Below are 16,748 nucleotides of genomic sequence, written 5' to 3'. Positions count from 1 at the left end.
CTATAATACTATGTTGAAGGACAGCACCGGTACGCATCACTCCGCGAGGCTCCTGACTATAATACCATGTTGAAGGACAGCACCGGTACGTATCACTCCGTGAGGCTCCTGACTATAATACTATGTTGAAGGACAGCACCGGTACGCATCACTCCGCGAGGCTCCTGACTATAATACTATGTTGAAGGACAGCACCGGTACGCATCACTCCGCGAGGCTCCTGACTATAATACTATGGTGAAGGACAGCACTCCGCGAGGCTCCTGACTATAACACTATGGTGAAGGACAGCACTCCGCGAGGCTCCTGACTATAATACTATGGTGAAGGACAGCACTCCGTGAGGCTCCTGACTATAATACTATGGTGAAGGACAGCACTCCGCGAGGCTCCTGACTATAATACTATGGTGAAGGACAGCACTCCGCGAGGCTCCTGACTGGCAGCCGTAACGCTCCGATAATCCGCTTCCCCTTTGACGTTCTCAGTGTCCTCTCTCTCTTACAACACACACAGGGCGCGCGGCACGTTTTGAAGAAAATTCAAGACTTTTAGGTGCACCTTATGCTCGTGAAAATACAGTAACTTAAAAAGGAGAGACATTTCGGTTGATGAACGTTTTGGGTTGCAATCAGAGTCAAAGAATGGATTAAATTCGTGAAGCGAGGTTCCACTCTATATGTTAAAAACAATATACAGAACTTCCCTTGGGATTAAGAAAGTATGCATCTATCCCAGTTTGACACCAGTATTTCATTTCTAATCCCTTTTCAGTCAGTACCAGTGACGTATCCTCAAGCACATCTCTCCAGACATCACTGGACTCACCGATAGTGTCTGATCGTAACATGTCAGTCAACCTCAAATTTCAGGATATCTGCAAAAATCTGAAAACAATTTAAGTACAGTGCAAAGTTTTCAGGGTAAGGCATTAGAGTACTTTAGACATTGAAAATAGCATTTGTGTTAAAATCAACACAAACTGCCTTCACTGCTTTTGTTTCAAAGTAACCCTAATCCTTGTTTAAATACTGCTGATTACTACAGCAATATGAACCAACGTGCATTCCAACATCCAATAGTGTTCATTACTAAAAGCATAATTATTAAGCAACTATAACACACTTCTGTATATGCCAATACATACATTAATTAAAAAACCCAAGAGACACGCAACTAAAATATCAAGTTGTGCTTTTCAAGACAACAAAAAGTGGTTTAACGCAAAATAAATTAACAGGCAATGAAATTCAACATTTAAATAATAATTGTTACGAGTGAAAATGATTTAGCAGCTGGTGCTACTTATACTGCAAGTTATAATTAGAATTACCATGAATTTAACAATTCATAAAATCAACTCATAAAATGCAGAAATAGTCTCCATCTGGGACATTAAATGAAATTAAAATGAATTATTACTTTTACTCACTAAAGCAAAGATCTCTATAGTTTTAAGTCAGAATCAGAAGTAGTTTATTGCCAGTGAGGGTTCACCGACGAGGAATGTTTCTCTGAAGTCGTGCTACATCTAACAGTAATGACTAAATACAAAAAGCATACAAGTACACACACATGACAAAACATGTAGTAATAGCATCTCATGCCCTATTTTATGTATACTCAGCTGGTCGGTGATGCAGTTGTTGTCTAGATTGTCGTGTTGTGATATTTTGAGGATTTACTTGCCAGCCTCACAGAGTATGTTGGGAATGCAGTTTTATCTTAGTAATCAATCTGTTAATTTCAAGATCCTCTAGTTTCTGATCAGATTTTTGGAGGAAAAGCAGTGTTTAGCTACACAGACATGGCCTTGCCCCCCCCCCCCGAATGGGGGTATGTTGAGCTAATTAAGCTCGAGTTTGCGGATGGAGCTAACGGTAAACTACCGCCGTCGAGCTCAACCTTCGGGGCGCAGAACACAACACCAAGCCTCGGTGCAACTTATTGACCCGTTTAGAGTATCGAACAATGCAATTTGAACGTCAGACTCAGGAAGTGCGCGTCTGCGCGAGGTCGCGCAGGAAGTTGTGAACAGGCCACAGGAGTTCGTGCGCGAGAGGACGGTCTCGGTGTGGCTTCATTGAGACCAACTCTAAATAGCCGAGTGGAGAAAATGCATATAACTACAGTAAAATACATTTAGAGAATACAACAATAATCAAGTACGGCAGTGTGCGGATAGCCGGGAAGCCCAATAAAGAACTGCATGCAGCATAAAGCTACCAGCCGCTGGTCTGAGAAGCTAATGCTGGCTAACACGCTAGCCAGTTACTAGCCAATGCTGGCTAGCATGTTAGCCAGCTTCTAGCCAATGCTGGCTAACATGCTAGCGCTGCGCTCCTCCCCATATAGCCGGTCGATCACAAACACAACTCGGTAACGTAACGACTGGAAGCCGGGTTACCTCCCAAAACGGATTTCTACTGTTTCTGGCGTGGAATAAATGATCTTCGTTCTCCCGCTCAGCCCTTCCTCTCTGTGGATGTTTGGCTAAACCAGCTGAAATCACCGTTACACGATTTGCGTAAAAGAAGAGGAGCGCGTAAATGCCTTGAAGAATATCCCCGTAAAACCTATGTGCGCGGTTACATGCGTCCGTGGTAGTGCGCGGAATACCGGTACTCACTGACTCCGAGCAATTCGTTGTTACCTCCGCAGGTAACCAGGCTGTCTGTCTGTCTGTCTGCCTGTCTGTCTGTCTGTCTGCCTGTCTGCCTGTCTGCCTGTCTGTCTGTCTAGCTGACTGTCTGGCTGTCTGTCTGTCTGTCTAGCTGTCTGTCTGCCTGGCTGTCTGTCTGCCTGTCTGTCTAGCTGTCTGTCTGCCTGTCTGCCTGTCTGTCTGTCTGTCTGTCTGTCTAGCTGTCTGTCTGCCTGGCTGTCTGTCTGCCTGTCTATCTAGCTGTCTGTCTGCCTGTCTGTCTGTCTGGTTGTCTGTCTGTCTGTCTGCCTGGCTGGCTGGCTGGCTGTCTGTCTGTCAGAAATGTTTACAAAATGTTTGCAAAATGTTTACGGACGGATCTTGATGAAAGTTTCAGGAAATGTTATCTGGAACAGATGATCCAGAATAGATCCTGAATTATGGATCTCTTTGACATTTTTGTTAACATAACAGTCAATGGAGCTTCAAAATGTGTTCCTCAATATGTCGTTTGATTATTGACTGATGTTTATGGACAGCCATGGGGGGGGGGGGGGGGGGGGTCGGATCGGATCGGATCCGGATCCGGATCCTGTCCTGATTTTACAAGACACGTTGCGTGTAGCAGGATTACAGACAGCCTGGAGGGAGTGTGGCAGTAACAAGGGGGCGAGCTGTGGCAGAGCTCTGCGTGCTTTTCTACTTTTTGTTTTCTGCGCCATATATTTTGAGTGTTTATTTGTCAAATTTGTTTGATTTATATATAAGTATATTCAAATTGGACCGAGGTACATTGTAGAGGTCAACATTACAGCACTTTTAAACTTACTTAAAACTAAAATGCACAATTTGGAGAGTCCATAGTCTGTTCAAAGATGACATTGTACAACATGGTACAAAAACATCAATTAACATGCATCTATAATTAAGTACCAAAGTCACAATATAGTACTTAAGTTTGTAGCGCACATATTCTGCAAATATAATACTGTTAAAACAATGTGCTGTTTGTCACACAGCATTCAACCATTTAGCATTCCAGCAGGTGTTCTTCCCAGTTCTGTTTACTCACGCTCAAATCAATTATTGAATGAAGGATTTTGTTAAAGTACTATATTTTAATTCCTAATAAATGTCCATCTTTTTTTATTTAAATTTATTTAATTATATTTTGTTTCATTAAGGTCAGTCAAAAGAACATTATATTTTCTTTTCAATCATATTGGTTTATATTTAGGTGGCACGGCGGCGTAGTGGTTAGCGCTGCCACCTCACAGCGAGGTACTGGGTTCGAATCCTATCTGTGCAGAGTTTTTTTCTCCCTGTGTCTGCGTGCGTTTTCTCCAGGTTCTCCGGTTTCCCGCCTCCAAAAACATGCTATTTAGGTGAATTGATTACTCCAAACTGTACGTAGTGCGTGCGTGAGCGGTTGTCTGTCCCTGTCTGGCCCCGTGATGCACTGACGACACATCTGAGATGAACCCCGCCTCTCTCCCGTAGTCAGCTGGGAAAGGATCCAGTAGACCTGTGACCTGTGATCTTTGACCCACACAGCGGAAAAACGGATGTAAATTACAATCACAATCATCTAAGAATAGAAAAGCACTCAGAGCGCAGACCTCCGCCAAGCAGCTCGTCCCCCTTATAATTGGATTTACACCATTCACATGCTAATCCGGATCATCATCAAAAGGTTTTGAATTGTTCTCGGTATCTTTATAACCATGAAAAGTAAAAGTGAATCTGAGTTGATGTGTATGTTTGACTTATTTTGGAATCCACAAATGGGGTTTTCAATTTTAACATGTAATATTTTTTCCTGACCTCATTCTGAATCAGATCCAGAAGACATATTGATAGTGCGTATCACATATGATTGTGATTTTTGGTGAGTGAATAGAATGCATATTTTACAAGATAATATTTTTTGAAAACGCCTCCATTATAGGTAAATGTGAAAATCTACGGTATTGTTTTTGTATCCAAACAGGTATCTGGATCACTCAGCAGTTTTGCATAATAGAGATCCCCACCCTACACGAACTTGTCAAATTCCATAAACTTCAACTTTATCATCAACTGAGAAATAGAGGAAAACATTTTGAAGCTCCACTGACTGCGATGATAACGACAATTTTAAAGTGATCCAGGATCTCATCTGGAAAATTAAATCTGTTCCTGACATTCTCAACAGTTTGATGATGATGATGCATATATTTATTAGATAGAATGTTAGAGTACAAGTACAGTCAAACAGTAGTATGTATTACAGTACAAGTACAGCCAAACAGTAGCATGTATTACAGTACAAGTACAGTCACACAGTATGTAACGGAGATAAAGGGATAAATTCCACTTGTCATTCATGTCGTTGCACAGGTAAATGGATCCCGTGTCTTGGTTGTACGTCAAGAAACACACAACGCAGAGTCAACCACGTTACAAGTAGCATGTATTACAGTACAAGTACAGTCAAACAGTAGCATGTATTACAGTACAAGTACAGTCAAACAGTAGCATGTATTACAGTACAAGTACAGTCACACAGTAGCATGTATTACAGTACAAGTACAGTCACACAGTAGCATGTATTACAGTACAAGTACAGTCAAACATCCTGTCTAAGAGGAGCATTTCTAAAAAGCCCTTGCGGTCTTGTTTCCGTTGAAAGTCCTTCGTACATAAATCATCCACAATTAACAATACAAATAAAACTAATATTAAATTACTCAATTGATGCAAAATAACAATAAAGAGTAATAATAATTTTACACAACAGATGCAAAATAACAATAAAGAGTAATAATAATTTTACACAACAGATGCAAAATGACAATAAATTACAATAAATTACAAAGACACTTAATATGTACAACGTAGGTGGACAAAAAGGGGGGGGGGGGGGGTTGATCCGGAGAGAGTCGTGATGACTATCTCCGTTTCTGTCCCCCTAAAAGGTGTATTTTTAGGGCCGTTTTGAAGGAGGCCAAAGAGGTGCATGTTTTGAGGGCAGGAGTCAAACAGTTCCACCCTTAGGGGGCAGTATTGTAAAAAGATGATTTACCCATGTTAGTCCTGTAGGAGGGTGTAACCAGGTTGTTGTTTGAGTAAATGTCTTCTGTGAATATCATCAAGATCCGTCCGAAATCTTTTGAGTTGTGTTGCTAACAGACAGACAGGCGGACCAATGCCGGCAAAAACATAACCTCCTCGGCGGAGGTAAAAATGGATGGTTGGAGAAATGACTGAAAACCGACGCACTCAGCGCATACTTGCAGTTCTTCTCATAACCTGTCGGGGGCAATCTTCTAATTTTTCCTTCCTCTACGGTCAAAAATCACAGAAGAAGTTAGCGGACCCAACATGGCGGCGCCCTGTGAACGTGTCCGCTGACGGGCGATTACTGCCGTCAGAGGAGCAGCTTTAACAGCGAGAACTCCTTGAGGAGGACGCCGGGAGAAAACATGCGTCCAGCGACGGTTCCGTGCGTAAAAGCGGCGGCCCGTTTGTGTTTTCAAACCGGTTTCTCGAAGGAATGGAGATGGTTGGCCTCGCCTGGGAGAGCTAGCTTCCGACAGGCGCAGAGACACTTCAACGTTAGCCGGTGTGTGACAGCCAAGCGGCCCCCTCCGCGAAGTCCCAAGGAGACGGTGGAGATCCCCGGACTGGGTGTGATCACCTACGGGGAGAGGATGCACTACGTGCCGGGCTTGGCGAAGCCCGTTTATCCGCTCTGGGAAAGGGCTTACAAAGACCCGAGATTCTATCAGGCGCTCCCGGCGCACGAGATGCGACTGTACAAGGAGAAGCCGTGCTACGTGTTCCACCAGAGGACGAGCCCGCTGGAAGGTGAGCCGCGCTGCGTGCAAACCAAGCGCGTAATAACGGCTCGCCATTATGACGCCCACGTACTCTCGTCTACGTACATTTAAAGCACATTGGTTATTGGTTTTCTGTCATCTAACTGGATACAGGCTTTTTTATTTTCGGATAACTTTGAGCAATGTTAACATTTCATCCTTGATACATGTCTTGTGTTGGGTTCTTTTATAAATAACGACAGCTCGTAAAGTTTACACGGAGCCTCTTTGACTCTGGCTGCAACGCCATTGCCTTGTGATGATGATGATGATGATGATGATGATTTTTATTTGGGTTGTCAGATTAAGACAAAAAAATAATAAATTCAACTTAAACAAAACTAAATATACATTACAACCAAAAAAGGAATAGGCAGAAGCAATGCTTATTGAAGCCTATCCTACAATAGTACTTGTGCAACAACAGGCCTCCCCTGCCCTCTAGTGGTAACACATATATATACCATTAATTATGCATTTCTTAGAATGAACACAATTTGTTCATGTTCACTTTTATTATCAGGTTTTGCACTAAATGCTCTAGGTCACATGACCTGATGGTTACAGTGTGGATTGAACATTCTGCACAGTTGAGTCAAATTCAAAGCCTTGTGGTTACTTCACCTTTCACTCTGTCCCAGGTCTGCGTCAGGCTTTGTGGCTGACAAAAACCAAGATGATCTCCAGTTTGCCTCCTCAACTGCTCTCGTTGGCAGAGAGTGCTGCCAATCAGATACCAGATCTGGATGAGCGCGTGCAGAAGGCCATTAAACATGCCCGCTTCTGGGACACAACAGAGGAGCGGCCAGGCAAAGCGAAATACTGGTACTGTGTTGTTATGATGAGCGCTAAACCGTTTTCGTCTGGTCTAAGAAATAATAATAGTAGTCAACAGTACATTTTGTTGTATTGACAATGAATTAACCTACTTTTGTTCTTTAATTTCTACATTGTACAGTAGTCCCTCATTTTCCGCGGGGGTTACGTTCTAAAAATAACCCGCAATAAGTGAAATCCGCAATGTAGTAATCTTTATTTATTTACAATTATTATACATGTACATAAACGTTTTAAGGCTGTAAAACCCCTCACCACACACTTTATACACGTTTAACAGTCAGGCATTAATCTAAATAGATTGTTTCAGTATTATAGAATGAAACCAAAGATAAAAACCTTTTCAGAACGAAACATTTGTTTGAGAAATACAAATATATAGTACGTACAGTAAACGTTTTCCTGTTAATAATGTTAAGGCGTGCAGGCCGAGGAAAGAGCCGCTTGGAGTGCAGAAGAACAAATATTCTACTCGTGCTGTCTTTAGCCTCTCATGCTGCTTTATTGGATAGCTTAGCACAGCGGAACGGCAGCGGCTACATGTATCAACAGGAAGAAACAAAACCCAAAAGGGACGTGACGTTTATGCTCCTACAAAATAAAAGCCTCTTTTTACACAGAGAATAAGAGCGCTATTAAACAAACGCTTAACAAATAAACATGATAGCTTTTAGAAATAACGAATTTAATTTTAATGATCAACCTACGAGGTTGAATACATGAGAAGTTATTAATAGCAACTCGCGCGTATTTCACAGTTCCTCCGCTTCAAGGCGCGTTCAAGTGCAAAAAATAAAATCTGAAAAATTGCATTAAAACTCAGCGAAGTCGCGGAAGATGAACCGCATTATATCGAGGGACGACTGTATTGCAAAAAATCCTGTAAATATTCCAGCGATAAATGATCATGAAGCAGTGTTTGCTGGTTTTAGAATGGGAATGCAACATCATCTGCAAAGAGGGTCTTCTCACTCATGATTGTATGATTTCTCTCTCCAGCAACGCATTGCTCCTCAACTTGCTTCATCTGTGTGCAACTCTTCAGACCACTCACTCGGCTATTGGTAGGAGGATGCTTGCTGAGAGATACTCACTTTCAGCGTCATGGAAGAGAGGTAATTTGCCATCTTGTAGTACCTGTAGTGCATTTGAGCGATTCATTATAATCTGTAATTAATTGACCTAATTAATCTCTTTTTTAATCTCACTAAAAATTGCTGCAATTTGAGGTATTTTCATTGAAATTCATTACATTATTGAGGAAGATCAAAATATTGATTAATAACAACAAGTAGGTTTATAAAGTCATTTATTGTTTTAAACAGAATTGAACAGATGCAGTCCAGCCATTTATGTCCTGCTGGATTTGCGACTCATCCTAAATGCTGCCTGCAACATTTTGTTTCGACCACCAGGGGGAGTGTTGCTGTGTTCTGTTGTCAATCTCCAAATAATTAGAAAATAAAACATCAGGTCCATATAAAGTGCTGTAAGTTTACACATCAAAAAACAGTAAGAACACTTTTCTGAGAAATACAAGTACCGTATTTTCACCATTAGGCGCACCTAAAAGCCTTTAATTTTCTCAAAACGTGAACGTAACCCTAACCCTAACCGCACCGCTAGAAGGATGGTCCTTCAACATAGTATTATAGTCAGGAGCGTCACGGAGTGATACGTACCGGTGCTGTCCTTCAACATAGTATTATAGTCAGGAGCCTCGCGGAGTGATACGTACCGGTGCTGTCCTTCAACATAGTATTATAGTCAGGAGCGTCACGGAGTGATACGTACCGGTGCTGTCCTTCAACATAGTATTATAGTCAGGAGCGTCACGGAGTGATACGTACCGGTGCTGTCCTTCAACATAGTATTATAGTCAGGAGCGTCGCGGAGTGATACGTACCGGTGCTGTCCTTCAACATAGTATTATAGACAGGAGCCTCGCGGAGTGATGCGTACCGGTGCTGTCCTTCAACATAGTATTATAGACAGGAGCCTCGCGGAGTGATACGTACCGGTGCTGTCCTTCAACATAGTATTATAGACAGGAGCCTCGCGGAGTGATACATACCGGTGCTGTCCTTCAACATAGTATTATAGTCAGGAGCGTCACGGAGTGATACGTACCGGTGCTGTCCTTCAACATAGTATTATAGACAGGAGCCTCGCGGAGTGATGCGTACCGGTGCTGTCCTTCATCATAGTATTATAGTCAGGAGCCTCGCGGAGTGATACGTACCGGTGCTGTCCTTCATCATAGTATTATAGTCAGGAGCCTCGCGGAGTGATACGTACCGGTGCTGTCCTTCAACATAGTATTATAGACAGGAGCCTCGCGGAGTGATACGTACCGGTGCTGTCCTTCAACATAGTATTATAGTCAGGAGCGTCACGGAGTGATACGTACCGGTGCTGTCCTTCAACATAGTATTATAGACAGGAGCCTCGCGGAGTGATATGTACCGGTGCTGTCCTTCAACATAGTATTATAGACAGGAGCCTCGCGGAGTGATACGTACCGGTGCTGTCCTTCAACATAGTATTATAGTCAGGAGCGTCACGGAGTGATACGTACCGGTGCTGTCCTTCAACATAGTATTATAGACAGGAGCCTCGCGGAGTGATGCGTACCGGTGCTGTCCTTCATCATAGTATTATAGTCAGGAGCCTCGCGGAGTGATACGTACCGGTGTTGTCCTTCAACATAGTATTATAGTCAGGAGCCTCGCGGAGTGATAGCCCAACGTCCAAAAATGGATTTTATAAAGATAAAAAAAATAGATTAACGCAATTAAAAAATATAATGCGCTGAATGTGACTAATTAATCACAATTATCATGATAATTTGACACCCCTAATTACCTGCTCCTGATATTTCAAGGTGCCCTTTGGTGCGGTTTATCAAGCGTAGTTTTCACCCTTCTGGTTTTTTGTGTACTGGTATATGATGTGGAAGTGTGGGACTGACTGAAAGACAGGCAATCGTCCCCTGCATTATATACATTATATCAAGATTCAAGATACTTTATTGTCATTATGCGAACATAATAAAATCGTGAGAAGGCCCACGGCTTAAGGCACACATCATAACAAACTGAATTCTCTCTCTTAAGAAACAATGTATATATATACACACAGAGAGAGTGTGAATCACAGGCAATGGTGCAAAATAGCAGCAGCAGCAACAGGGCCGGCATAAAGCGTCCCAGATCACTACAAGGGAACGACTGCTTTCAGAGCCCGGGGGAAGAAGCTGTTCCTGAGCCTCGCTGTGCTGCTTCTTATTGTCCTGAACCGCCTCCCTGATGGGGGCGGGACAAACAGTCTGTGGCCCGGGTGGGTGGGGTCTGTGGAGATGCGTCTGGCCCTCCTCTGGACTCTGGAGGTGTAAACAGAGTCCAAATCAGGCAGACGGTGACCCACAATGCCCTGAGCTGTCCTCACCACCCGGGATAGGTCCTTCCTGTCCTGCGCCGTGCAGCTGCCGTCCCACACGGTCGCACTGAGACACAGGATGCTCTCTATCGTGGCCCGGTAGAAGTCTTCAAGCAGTCCAGAGTCCAGCCCGCTTCAGCTTCCTGAGGAAGAAGAGCCGTTGCTGGGCCTTCTTCACCAGGTGTCTGGTGTTGAGTGTCCAGGAGAGGTCAGAGGAGATGTGGATGCCCAGGAATTTAATGTTCTCCACACGGTCCACTGCTTCCCCTCGTATGCACAGGGGGGCGTGTTCAGTCCTCCTGGACCTCCTGTAGTCCACTATGACCTCCTTGGTCTTGCTGGTGGTCAGAACAAGGCTGTTACTCGAGCACCACAGCATCAGGTTCTGGACCTCCTCTCTGTAGTGGGTCTCATCGTTGTTGGAGATGTGACCCACCACGGTGGTGTCGTCAGCAAACTTCACAACCATGTTTGTGGAGTGGATGCAGAGCAGGGCTGAGAACGCAACCCTGGGGGGTCCCAGTGTTCAGGATCAGAGGGGAGGATGTGGTGTCTCCTATCCTCACCACCTGGGGCCGGTTGCTGAGGAAGTCCCTGACCCAGGAGCAGAGCGGTGGAGACAGTCCCAGGCTGTGGAGCTTCAGAGCCAGCATGTCCGGTGGGACGGTGTTAAAAGCTGAACTGAAGTCCACAAACAGCATCCTGACGTAGGTGTTAGGCTGCTCCAGGTGAGTCAGGGCCGAGTGCAGTGTCAGCGAGACGGCGTCCTCCGTGGAGCGGTTCCCCCTGTAGGCGAACTGCAGGCTGTCCAAGCCAGCAGGGACGGCGTCCTCGATGTGTTTAAGGAGGATCCTCTCGAAGCACTTCATCTCCACCGGAGTCAGAGCAACAGGGCGGTAATCGTTGAGGCAGGAGATGGATGATTTCTTGGGTACCGGCACAATGATGGAGGACTTAAGACAGGCAGGGACGGTGGACAGCTGCAGGGACAGGTTGAAGATGTCCAGGAAAACCCCGGCCAGTTGGTCAGCACACGTCTTCAGTGTCCGGCCTGACACGCCATCCGGTCCCGCAGCCTTGTTGGTGTTGATCCTCCTCAGGCTGAGGAGACCTGGTGCAGCTGCAGGACGAGCGGCTGATGCTGCACCTCAGGCTGGGGCAGATCCACAGACCTTCTGCTGCTCGGAGAGTCGAAGCGTGAGAAGAATCTGTTCAGGGTGTCAGGCAGGGTGGAGTCGTGGCTGGCGTGCTGGTCCCTGCGTTTGTAGTCCGTCACAGCCCTGATGCCTTTCCACATGTCACGTGGGTTATTGTTCTCAAAGTGCTCCTCAATGCGCTGCTTGTATCTGTGCTTTGCCTGCTCGATGCCTCTTTTTAGCTCACTTCCTGCCCTGCTATAGGCCAGCATCGAACTGGATGCTGTCTGAAATAATAAATCTGAAAATACTGATTACTTTGAATGTTTTTCTATATCAGGGGATGACCTGTTCCAGATTCGGGGTCAGAATGGTTTCCTGCAAAACTGCATGGATCCTCTCCCAGAGATTTCTGGGAAACAGGAAGTGAAGGACACGGCAGATCATGTCCTGGAAAATCTCTACCCGGTGTGCCCCACCATCAGTCTCCAGAAAGTCCACTTGTACAAAGAAGAGGTGAACTGCTCTGGTGAGGATAATCAGCCGTCTCACGTTACTGGAATCCTCCTCGGCGAGTAGCCGGCGGTGAAGCTGCGGCTCACGCCTCATCAAAGGACTCTGTTCAGGTTTCACAGGCGACTGCCCTTACCCTCATGCCCACACTCTTTACTTCCTGGAGGGAGCCGATCCTCACTGGACACTCCGGCCAGAACAGTTCAGGACCAAGATGGTCATGTTTGCGTTTGGAAACGCTCTCGCTCGTGCTCACACACTGTATGGGGTAAGGATGCGCACGTCACAGGTGAAACTGGTCTGTGATCTGCTCCTCTGAACGTATGAGCCTACGGCACACAACCTGTAAAAAGGAGGACTGTTGCATCTTTTGTGTGAGATTCTGATGGTGAAATGTTGCGTTGGGCCACAGATAATGTGGGCTGTGGGCCTGACACAAAGTCTTGCCCCCAACCCCTCTGGATAGGGGCAAAAAGCTGGCCAGCCGAAAATGCTGCCATAAAAAGGCAAGGAGGCGTGTTGCTTTCAGTGACCTTTAACCCTATTGTTGTCTGTCTTTCTCTACCTCTTCTGTTCTGTTCTGTTCTGTTCTGTTCTGTTCTGTTCTGTTCTGTTCTGTTCTTGTGCTTGTGTTCTGTTCTGTTCTGTTCTTGTGTTCTGTTCTTGTGCTTGTGTGTTCTGTTCTCTTCTGTTCTGTTCTGTTCTGTTCTGTTCTGTTCTGTTCTGTTCTTGTGCTTGTGTTCTGTTCTGTTCTGTTCTGTTCTGTTCTGTTCTGTTCTTGTGCATGCTCGTGCCAGAACCAGCCCCAGTGTGTATTGGACCGACCCATTACTGTACAGGCAGTGGGCACCAATGGTAGACTCTTTCAGTTTATGGTGTTCCAGCTCAACACTACAGATCTCTCAGGAGATGATGGCATCAAGAACCAGGTAATTCATGTTTTTTTTAAAAATAAGATGTTATGCTAATTTGAATGACATTTAAATGAATCCCTGTCAGAGGAGTTTTTGCCTTTCGCCCTTTGGACAAAAATGTCAATTTGTTTCCACAAGGTGTCCAATAAAATGTCACAGGGGTGCTTTTAAATGTGAAAATCCCAACTTTCAGCATGAAAATCCATCATTTAACCCTTAACCTTCTTTACCTTACCATTCGGCACCCAGATGTGTTCAACATGGCCTGGAAGGGGTTCAAATCCTGTTTGTGTGTGTGTGTGTGCGTGTGTGTGTGGGTGTGTGAGGGCCTGGGCGACACACAATAATAAAAGTTTAATATCAGTGCTGTGCTTGCTGTTGCTATGAGCACTTATCTGCCCTCCCTTTGTTGCCATCCCCGTTACTTAAAAATACAATAAAATAAAAATAGATATATAAATACAGAAATTTATAATAAATAAACGCATGCACAGGACCAGGTTGAGCAACAGGTGGGTGATTCTCTAAGGTTATTCCCTAAATAAATAAGCCTACCCCCAAACCCTACTCTACAGTGATGGTTTGTTTTATTCTGTTTCTCTTTTTCTATTTTATATCTGAAAGTGCTCAAATAAAGAATGATGATGATGATGATGAAAACAAGTTTTTAGCATTGATTTGACGGATTTTTTTTTAGAGGACTGGAAAGGATTAATTTCTTTCTGTTATTTTATACGAGAAAATTTTTATTGAGATACGAGCAAATTGAGTTACGAGCTCGGTCCAGGAAGGAATTACTTGTACTCGTATTTCAAGGTATTAATGTCCTTCAATGTGCCAAAGATGATTAAAGGGACAACCCTAACCTCATTAAGGGCACCCCCGGAAATGTTGCAGACTCTTACTCTGTGTCTTCAGTCCTGAAGATTGTCTTTAAAGCTTGGAGTCCGTGAGCGAGCAAGAAGCGTTTACACACCGATTAAACTGCAACTGCAGTAACTGCAAGATGGCTTCTGTTTTCTGATGAGAGCAAGCAGCTCCGAACTGTTCCGTCACAACATCACGAGGATAATGGCTTATTAGAATTAAAGTGCTTTAAATCCGAATGAAACGGTAGCTTTCTGAAATGTGGTCTGTCGCTCCGCAGGTCTGGCTGGAAAGCGACGTTGAGCTTTATGACTTTGCTAAAGTCCGACCGTTCATCAAGAAGAAGCAAGTGAAGGTGGGATGATGATGAACCTTCTTTAATTGAAAATAACCGTGATGCTTTTATACCGCTATTTCCATATGACCACACCCACAATAGCAAAAGAAATATTAGGACGAAAATGACATCTTTTAATATCCCACGGCTGGGCAACAAGACCATCAGCGTGACATCACAATCGTGCAACAGTGATGAGCCCTGTTTAAATATGCAGTATGACATCATCGAAAGGTTGTACCAGTCCATGAGCAGGAGGATTACTGCTGGAGCCAGTGCTGACTATTAGTGTTTCAGTCGTTTAACCTGAAATGTCTTTGTTTTTCTTTGTCTGTTTTTAGGTTTTAGGTTTAAGATAAATGAACGATAGGGAAATAAAAGCATTCACTCTGGTGGTATAAACAGTGGCCTGGAACACACGCAGATATATAATGCTGACCATGCACATGTGGAGCGAGATGGCAGGTCCTGGGGGGCAGTTTGGTTCCAGGGCAGCTCTGCAATGCCCCGGGGGTAAACTGGCATCTCTACAGCTGCCGCTCCACACGCCACACTCGGGTCCATGCTGGTTCTGACTTGGTCGCCCTCCGGTACCAAGGATAAGTTCCTGCCGACTGAGCTACTGCTACCATACTATAATACTGTATTCACAAACCGCTAATTCAGAATGAAGCACTGCTTCGTAAAATCAATTAGGAATAAACACAAGGATGTGTTTTTAATTTCATGGCGTGTACTATAACATATGGCGAGTGCCTTTATGACGCCAGGAAATGGAATGGTAATAACTGAGTTGTCGGCCCGGTCCGTTCCCTCTTCTGATGTCTGTGATCAGAAAACGGAAACGGTGACTCTGATTGGCTGCTGTGTGTCTCCCTGCAGGTACCAGCCGGTCTGGCGGGATACAAACCGGAAACGTTCAGCAGGTTCATGGGCCTGTACCTCCACGGAGCGGCGTAGGACTTTAGACGTGGATCGTTTGAACAGTGATCCCTGTGCCGACCCCATCGCGCTGTTTCCTCATGCTACTTACTGTAAGAGTGAAATCAGTAAAGGAATTATAGTGCGTTTCACGCTGTTTTTTTGCTGCTGCTGCACAGAACATAAACAACTCGCCATCTTCATTTAATATTTTTTCCTGACTTCATTCTGGATCAGATCCAGATGAGATTTGGAGGTAAGATAGGAGGACCCCACCCTACACCTAAACATCAGCCGATAATCACCGAGATGTTGAGGAGCACATTTTGAAGCTCCTTTGACTGCAATATTAAGGAAAATGTCAAAGTGATCCAGAATCCAGGATCTCTTCTGGATCATCTTTTCCTGGTAACATTCCCAACATTTCCAGATCCGTCTATAAGTTTTTGAGTTAACTTGCTGACAGACAGACAGACAGACCGACGGCGGCGAAAACGAGCACCTCGGTGGAGGTAAATACAATCCGGTGTTCCCCAAACCCGAACACGCTCCCGAAAAATGGACCACACCAGCGCCCCCAGCGGTGAGAGCCTGCAGCGCACTGCGGTACGACGGTCCAAAGCGGCAGAGGAGGCCGACCGGAACCCGAACCCGAACCCCTTTAGGAACTGCGGCGCTTTCCGTTTTTAGTTCTTATACTAGTTTGTCATTTATTGCCTAAACTCATAACGCGATTATTTGACAGAATTGTTTTTCAAATTATTAAGATGAATTATTCAGATAACCTGAACACATTTCACAATATTGCAGAGATTAAGGATGTTCAAAATTCTCATGTGCTCATTGTTAACGTCAAAAATAATTTATGCAAAAGAGTCAGTTAAATGTGGAGACGTATGTCGACGACTTCCAAATGTTTTTGAGGCAAGATGGTTAAACCTCGAGCCTCTTTCATCCTTGGGAGATCTTCTCTGTTCAACTTTGAAGATGACTTCCAGAGTGTCAGCTGATCTGGGGCCAGAGGAAGATGATGAAGAGGAAGAAGAAGAGACTGAACCCGACAGAAGTGAAAATGAGTCAGATAGTGATGCCTTGTCACAGCAACCATCGACAGGAGCTGAGCGTGGGGCGGCTGCTAACATGGATGGACTCCACTGCCTGTCTCTCTGGTGTGTGTGTGTGTGTGTGTGTGTGTGTGTGTGTGTGTGTGAGAGAGAGAGAGCGTGAGAGAGAGTGGAGCTTTATCACACAGATAGACACACTTTGACTTTAATGTTAAATCCT

General features: G+C 44.6%; 1 protein-coding gene across 1 annotated transcript; it reads left to right on the top strand.

Annotated features, from left to right (window-relative positions):
- The first annotated feature begins 6,014 nt into the window (after positions 1-6,014).
- mrpl37 (mitochondrial ribosomal protein L37) lies at positions 6,015-15,605 on the top strand. The gene is made up of 8 exons (XM_068749017.1): positions 6,015-6,490; positions 7,143-7,326; positions 8,338-8,453; positions 12,253-12,441; positions 12,539-12,693; positions 13,223-13,354; positions 14,487-14,561; positions 15,426-15,605. Exons 1-8 carry the CDS (start codon positions 6,106-6,108, stop codon positions 15,501-15,503), a joined length of 1,314 nt encoding a protein of 437 aa, XP_068605118.1. The 5' UTR covers positions 6,015-6,105; the 3' UTR covers positions 15,504-15,605.
- Positions 15,606-16,748: the final 1,143 nt, after the last annotated feature.

The sequence above is a fragment of the Brachionichthys hirsutus genome, chromosome 15, assembly GCF_040956055.1.
Source record: "Brachionichthys hirsutus isolate HB-005 chromosome 15, CSIRO-AGI_Bhir_v1, whole genome shotgun sequence".
Classification (NCBI taxonomy): domain Eukaryota; kingdom Metazoa; phylum Chordata; class Actinopteri; order Lophiiformes; family Brachionichthyidae; genus Brachionichthys; species Brachionichthys hirsutus.
The sequence above is the reverse complement of the archived record's forward strand: the minus strand, read 5'-3'. Positions and strand labels throughout refer to the sequence as shown.